Source organism: Podarcis tiliguerta, assembly GCF_965153285.1.
Source record: "Podarcis tiliguerta genome assembly, chromosome: 13".
In the NCBI taxonomy this organism is placed as follows: Eukaryota; Metazoa; Chordata; class Lepidosauria; order Squamata; family Lacertidae; genus Podarcis; species Podarcis tiliguerta.
In genome coordinates, this window is record NC_139546.1 from 27943314 (window position 1) to 27951558 (window position 8245).

Below are 8245 nucleotides of genomic sequence, written 5' to 3' on the forward strand. Positions count from 1 at the left end.
GGATGACATATTGTCAGAAAGTTCAATCCACATCTCCTCAAAGTGAAGGTAAAGTCTACTGGCATGGGGTGGGGAGACAATTATGCTGCCAATAAGTTTGATTTGTGAAGTGTTCAATTTGGTCATGATTACGTTTGAAAAGAACAGCACTGTATGAATAGCATTTTGAACATTTTGAACCACCACTGATCCAAGGTATTGTGGATTATATTTGTATATTTCCAAATTCAGTCCTTCCATAGTTGCCAGAAAAGGGTGACAACCTCTTGTTCACATGAATGCAGTGACATGATGATATCTCACCAGATATGTTAATTTATAACTATCTTATTCCTGCTTGTGGACTTCCTAGAGGCATTTGTTTGGTCACGGAGGGAAATGGGATGCTGGCCTAGATGGGTCACTGATCAGCTGAGATTTTCATATGTTCTTACATAAGCCTCATAAACTGCAATTTACTGCCTCTGTTCCTGGAATTAGACTGAACGATAGTGCTTTTCAATAAAATGTCTAAAAGTTACATTGGTTCCAGAAGTGGAGGTGCTGAGCTGGACATCTTTACCATGATATGTATCTACTAAAATTTGGTATCTGTATCATAAAAAATGAAATGCCCTTTCTTTCATGAAATATTTGTATATTGATGATGCACATCGTAGCTAAGCTTTAGAATTAATTGCAATGCATCTCTCCTATGATGCTAATGGAACTGGGTCAATTGTATGATCACAGGAATCACATAGGAAGATTATCTGGGCCATTCTTCTTCCTATTTTGCATTAGACATAAGCTCTAGAAAGACATGATCTCTAACAGCATGTGGCCAATGGCTGTTTAACTTTCCCATCTCTCCATCGCATAACATACTTTTATAATAATGAGAAACAGAATTTGTCATTCTCCACATGCTAAGTATCCAGAGGTGTTAATAAAGGATCTAATGAGCTTCCATAAGTGCACCAAAAGGAACTCATAAACACAACTTACCTGGCCATTGTGGGCATCAGTTTGGAGTGGTAACCAAATGTAAACACACACAGAGAGAAAGAGAGAGAGATGGGGGGCGAGGGGAGTTGTGAAACTGTCATTCATTCAATTTTTCCCAACTATTGGCTTTTTCTGTTTTTTACCTTTTTTAGTTATTGGATGAAGCAACTCATGGAAAAAAGAGAAAAGGATAATCAAACAACAGTGACAGAATTTATCATCCTAGGGTTCAAGTCGCTTCCTGAACTGCAGACTCTGCTCTTTATTATATTTTTAGCAATCTACGTGGTGACAATGGTTGGAAACCTCCTTATAGCTGCAGTAGTCCTAGCCAATCATAATCTCCACAAGCCCATGTACTTTTTCCTGGGGAACCTGTCTGTTTTAGATACCTGCTACACCTCAACAATCCTCCCTAGAATCTTGGCTAGTATTATAAATGACTACCATAGAATTTCCTTTAGTGGGTGTTTCCTCCAGTTCTATTTCTTCGCTTTCTTGGCTGGAGCAGAAAGCTATCTTTTATCTGCAATGTCTTATGACAGGTATTTAGCCATATGCAAACCTCTACATTATGTGACTCTCATGAACAACAGGTTGTGTGTTCAGTTGTCTCTAGCTTCTTGGATGACTGGCATTGTGGCTAGTGGATTTACAACATTTTTTGCTTCGCAGCTGACGTTTTGTGGCCCCAATGAAATTGACCATTTCTTTTGTGATTATGAACCATTGTTAATGCTCTCCTGTAGTGAAACTCAGCATACAGAAATTGTGATGTCAGTCTTGGGATCGGCATGCACCATGCCACCAATGATGCTGACCTTCGCTTCATATGTTTGCATCATCAGCACCATTTTGCAAATCCCTTCAAACAGTGGCAGGAGTAAAGCATTTTCTACCTGCTCCTCTCATCTTATTGTGGTCACCATTTTCTATGGGACCCTAATCATAGTGTACATATTACCTAAGACTGACACATTGAGGGACCTGAACAAAGTCTTCTCTGTTTTCTACACAATCCTGACTCCCATGTTCAATCCCTTCATCTACAGCTTGAGGAACAGAGAGTTCAAGGAAGCCCTTAGAACAACCATCAACCATTTAGTGCCATTGAGTAGAACTCAGGGAATTCAGCCCCAGTAGAAAACAGTAGAACTGTTCAGTAGTGATCTGCAGCTTGCTTATCTTTTTTTCTATTAAAAAGACCAATGAAATCAGCCAAAATATATGCATAAAGCCTAATGAATGGGAATAAACAGGGGGACACTGTGCCACTCTAGACTGTAGGCAAGATATCAGATTTTGCATGCATCTCTCCCCCATCTACAGGTAGAGACAGAAAACAGCAGCAGGGTGTTGAAGGTAGTGGACCCATATTCACCTTTCTTCTAACTTGCAGGGTTGTTGTTTGTTCGTTGAGGAACATTCAGTAACGCGTCACATCCCCAAACTGCAGGCTGAAATGGTAAAGCCTACTGTACCATCTCAGTCTTCCATATTTATTATTATTATTATTTTATTTGCAGATTCATAGGCCCCCTTTAATTTTTTTTAAAAAATGCAGAATAATTAAAAGAGCATTACACACAGAGAGAGAGAAATACTAGGGGCTGCTGCCCATGATCACTCTACCAGCCAATCCCTTTGCCAATCCTCCTCCTTGCTAACCTAGTGAACCCCCTCCCCCAATTTACACCTGGCAAAACACCTTCCCTTTACACCTCACCAATCTCTATCCCTATCCAATCCTTTTCTCTGCCCTTCACAGCTCATTACAACAATCTCCCACTTTTAAAGAAGGGAGGAGGAACTTCAGACAACAGTTTTCTGAAGAGTCTCTCCCCTCCATTAAATCTCACTGCAACCATGATTAATAAAAAGGGAAAGCCTTCACAGAGCAGTTTTCTAAAACTCTCTTTTAAGTGCCTCCCCCCCCCCCCTGTTAAACCTTGATTCAGCCATGTTTGAAGTGAGGGAAGTGTTTCACTGAACAGTTTACTCTTTGGCAGCTGCATGAACTGCAACGTGACAGAAGCCTTACCTTTTTTTATAAATATAGGGAGATATATATATTCAGTAGACCTTGTTCCTGCGGCCAGTGGCAGAGACAAGAATTTCCCTCCCCTCACTTCGACAAAGGACACTTGACTTCTAGGTATTCTTTTAGGAAGAGAGGAGGAAAGCAAACTCCTTACAGTTGCTCATTCACTGGCCCATAATTGGGGCCATGCTGGTCTTTGCAAATTGTGTTCTTCCAAGGACTGGGGAATACCGGTAAGTCTGCTTCCAAATTCCACTGCATGCTTAGATTAGGCCTCATGGATACTCTTAAACTGCAAGCTACAAGCATAATTTGCTCCAGAGAAGATACACTGGGATTAACAGAACCACCTTGGAGAAACACCTCAACAGACAATATTTCTCTACTCATTGCTCTCTTTCTCATCTACATAAGTGAAATAAACAATATATTGTTATTCTGAGAGGGTGTCCTTTGCAGTTTCCTGGACAAGATGACATCAGAGTTTATTTGTCCAAGTTATTGGATTATACCATCCCACTCTTCTAGATCTCCTACTTCCTTTTCCCTTTTGTTTTGCTTCAGATCATGAATCTGATGAAGTGAATGCTGTTATTTGGCACAACCTTAGCTTTGTAGCAATCCCCTTCCAGCAAATGTAGTCTGGAACAAATGGCAATGGGCTCAGATGTGTATGACCTCAGGGGAATTTCAGGATTTAGCCCATGGAATTGTATGAGAGAACTCATGCAGCAGATAGACTCTCCCACTGATCTCCATTCCTCAGCACCATGCAGAGGAACTTCTCAATATATATCTTTCTCATTAAGGTTTAATGGATAAACAAAAGACATAGATGAGAGGGGGAGCCTGGAGTTGTAGTCCATCCGATCGAACCACCTTCTCAATGAAGGGAATCCAGAGCATTTTCATGTGGTAATGAAAGAAGAGATAATAAAACAAGTCTGGGCTGGTTCAGAAACATACATGGAATCTCATATCACACATACATATCACACATTGTGTAGCCCTTCTGGTGGAACAGCTTCTTACCAGTATTGTTTTAAGGGGGGGAAATGGGGTGGCATAGGATGTTGTGCTGAATTCATTGGAGAGCTATAAACGCATTCATTCATTCATTCATTCATTCAGTCTAGCCGAAGTCTTTCCAAAGGTAAAATACATTAAATAGAATAAAAAAATATAAAAAAATATACAGTTAAAATAATTATTAAAACCAGACATTCTGACTGATAGTGTGCTCCCCTGAAGAATTGCCATATCCCCCTTTAAAAACATCCAAGCCAGTGTCCATCACTACTGCCTCTTGAATCCTAATTCTACACTGTGTGAAATGTTGTTGTTTTCCTTGTTGCAGTAGCAGTAATTAGATTTCTTAACCAGCCCCACATCATAAGGTCCCAAGACTAGTTACAACAATATAAAAATGTCAAGAGTTTAAACAATTATACTTGTGTGCTGAGTCTATTGCCATCAGTTCTACTTTGTGACCTCATGAACTAGGTTGGGGTTTATTTTAGCTCTCATTTAGACTTCCAACTTTTATTCTTTTTACCCACTGACATGACATGTTTTCATTGGAGAATTTCATGTGTCTTATCTGTAATACTTCATTCCAATTTATAGAGGGGAAGAGGCAAGGAAGCTTTGCTACCAATTTTAGAAGAAAGATGTTCATTCCATCACAAGGTCCCCTTTGTTCTTATATATAAGGACAAGGTCCCCTTTGTCCTTATATTGCATGCCCAGCTGCATAGTCCCCACCCCCCACCTGGCACACCTAACTCCTAGGGGGGTAAATGAATGGACACAACAACTGTCTAGGATTTAAAATGGCCACAACTTTATTGATTTCAGATGTAAGAAGCCTTGGCACAGGCATTGGGCATATATCCCACTCAGCCACCTGTTGGGGAACGGAGGGATGACAGGGTCTATTTGAGGGTGGGTCAACTGCAAAACGCAGGTTTATGCAGATGGCCCCCCAAACACTGAGGGAAACTCTATGGCCCACTGGCCTAAGCAACTGGCTCTTTGGACAGAGACTTCCCTCCAAACCCCTCTAACCAGTTACCCTGTTATCGCCCCCACAGAGACCGGGGAGGGGGGGTGAATCACTACTCCACCACCCCACAATTGGATGAAAACTATAGGATTCTGTCCAAGGCCTAAAACACCAACTTGTGACTAGTGCTGAAGGAAAGGCGAAACTTGCAGCGCAGGGAAAATTCCTTGCTGGTCCCAAATATAGCAACCGTCATAAGACCAAAGCAAAGCCCTCCTAGCTGTAAGGGAAAATGGTTAAAGTAGCAAGAATTAATGTGAGGAGGGAAAGGGTGGGTGACATGCCTGACCGACTGGATGAAGAGCACAGTGTCAGCTGGGATATATATCTGTGGGGCAGACCTGCGTGAAGCCTGCCCAACTCAGGTCCGCTCACCAAACCATGCCCCCCCCCCCCGGCCACCGCAGATTGGCCCAATTTGAAAACCGGGTTTGGTGGGAGCCTTTGTGGTGGCCGAGGAGAATGTGCACAGTGTCCACTGTGCGGTGTGTCCACATCGGAAGTGCCGCATCGGGCTGCAAACTTCACTCACCAGCAAAGCTCATTATCTGAAACAAGTGTTTGCTAAAGACTTAACCTGGAACTCCCTGTTGCAGTTTTGCCCAGAGAATTTACATCATCTCAGAGGAGAAAATAAAGAACTGCAAGATGTACCGTAGTTAGAGAAAATAGGCTAGAATGTCTTGGACAGACCTTTATTATAGTCATGTTTTGTTTGAGGAAAGAAATGGAAAAGTACCATAGTATCTATATCTCGGTGTCCTGCTACTTTGAAAGAAGAGGTCAAAGCACTGGTGGGGAGAGCATGTTTGGAGTTACAAAGGTCTGTGTGTGTTAGAGTGAAACAAGGGGGCAGTTCTAGAGAGATTACAAAATCATCAGATGGAGTGATGATGTCTGTCAGGACCTGCTGCAAATATTCTACTGATTTTATAGCACGATGATGGAGCTCTGGCGATATTTTAGCAGGAATGATAAGGAGGAGATCCTTTATGGAACAAAAATAATTGAAAATATGTTCTAAGGGAATGGGACATTGGGTAAACCAGTTGAAATAAAGGACCTATGATAGTCCTCTGTCAGTCATGTCAGTTAATTAGAACTAGCATTGGCTATAAATCATGTATGCAGACTTTCCAATATTCAGTCCCCAAGTAATAGGACTTCAAGTGATACAGCAGAGAAAGGTTTTATTCCTGAGGTCCTCAAGAGCTCAAGTCGTCAATCAGAATGGACTGGGCTGATCAGTGGTCTAAAGCAACTTGTTATTAGTTTTCTTGTGATGTAATATGTTTTAGGTGTCCAAGGCTGTGATCTGGAATATGTCAAAGCTTTCTCACCTTATGCTTGTTTGGTTTTGCACATGAACTAGTTTCATGAAACTTGTGGTAGTTGCTGATATTTCTTGGGGTTTATTTGAACCTTACATAGTAGAGCTTCTTTCCATAGCTCAATATTCCACCAGATAGTATACCTCAATAAAGTTGTAAACTTCTGGAAGCAAATGAACAAAGACATATTGTCAGGAGGCTCAGTTCTCACCTCCCTGAAATAAAGGTAAACATTTCTATATATTAATGGTCAAAGATGTTGCCAAGATCTGTAATCTGCTGAATATTCATTTCAGTTTTCAGTTTTCAATGTGAACATGGCAGGATTGTAGGAATTGTAGGTTGGGGAGCTGATAGTCAAATATTCCCCAAGCTGCTAGGAACTACATCTGTACTATGAACTTTGACTTGATTTGTGACACTCGTGCAAAAAGTTTCACCACAACTGCCTTACATGTGTGTATTAACATAACCAAATGCTATCATGTATTTCCATATATGCTAATTCTTCCCCCATTTTTAAAAAAGCAAAGATAAAACAACTATATACAATCAGAGAATAGTCTACAACAATTCTGACAATTCTCTCTCTCTCTCTCTCTTCCTCCCTCCCTCCCTCTGTATTTTTCTGTGTCAAGGTTTTATGTTAAAATTAAGCTCATCTGTTTCTGAAAATAAACTGAACAGAACTCTTTACAGTCAAATGAATGTAAATTAAAATTTTGGACCACTTAAGCATTTTAACAAAGTATTTTGCAGATAGGAAGATTATATATTTATAAATAGGTGGCACTCATATAACATTGGCAATTGTGGTTTCTGTTTCAATAATTATTTGGTTGATGGATGGAATAATTCATGGCAAAAGAAGAAATAGTAAATAAAACCGTGGTGACAGAATTTATCCTCTTAGGATTCAAGGCGCTTCCTGAATGGCAGGCTCTCCTCCTTGTTATATTTTTAGCAATCTACATAGTGACAATGTTTGGAAATATCCTTATAACTGCAATGGTCCTAACCAATAATCATCTTCACAAGCCTATGTACTTTTTCCTGGGAAATTTGTCTATTTTAGAGATTTGCTACACCTCAACAATCCTCCCTAGAATCTTGGTAAGTTTTATGAGTGGCTATCATGGGATTTCTTTTAGCGGGTGTTTCCTCCAGTTCTATTTCTTTGGTTCTTTTGCTTGCACTGAGTGTTATCTCTTATCAGTGATGTCTTATGACAGATATGTAGCAATATGTAAACCACTGCATTATGTGGCTATCATGAAGAGTAAGTTATGTGTTCAACTATCCTTTGCTCCTTGGATACTCGGTGCTGTGCTTACTGCATGTGCAACCTTCCTTGTATCTCAGCTGAAATTTTGTGGCCCCAATGTAATTGACCATTTCTTTTGTGATTACACACCATTGTTAACGCTCTCCTGTAGTGAAACTCAACAGGCAGAAGCACTGATGTCAGTCTTGGGATCAGCATGCATCATGCCACCATTGATCCTGACCTTTACTTCCTACATTTGCATAATCTGTACCATTTTGAAAATCCCTTCAAACAGTGGCAAGAAGAAAGCATTTTCTACCTGCTCCTCTCATCTTATTGTAGTCACCATTTTCTATGGGACCCTAACTATGGTGTACATGTTACCAAACACCGACGCACTGAGGGATCTGAATAAAATCTTTGCTGTTTTCTATACCATCCTGATTCCCATGTTCAATCCCTTCATCTACAGCCTGAGGAACAGAGAGTTTAAGGACACTGTTAGAGAAGTCTTCAGAAAACTTGTACCTATGAGAAGAATTCAAGGAATCTAA

At 40.5% G+C, this 8245-nt stretch overlaps 2 protein-coding genes across 2 annotated transcripts; both read left to right on the forward strand.

Moving 5' to 3' along the window:
• On the forward strand, positions 1-2130 carry LOC310662500 (olfactory receptor 6B1-like; the record flags this gene model as incomplete). Its single annotated transcript, XM_083409436.1, has 2 exons — positions 1-48; positions 1140-2130. Exon 2 carries the CDS (start codon positions 1147-1149, stop codon positions 2128-2130), a length of 984 nt encoding a protein of 327 aa, XP_083265562.1. The 5' UTR covers positions 1-48; positions 1140-1146.
• A 5152-nt stretch (positions 2131-7282) lies between these two features.
• LOC310662501 (olfactory receptor 6B1-like) lies at positions 7283-8245 on the forward strand (the record flags this gene model as incomplete). The annotated part of the gene is made up of 1 exon (XM_083409437.1): positions 7283-8245. One exon carries the CDS (start codon positions 7283-7285, stop codon positions 8243-8245), a length of 963 nt encoding a protein of 320 aa, XP_083265563.1.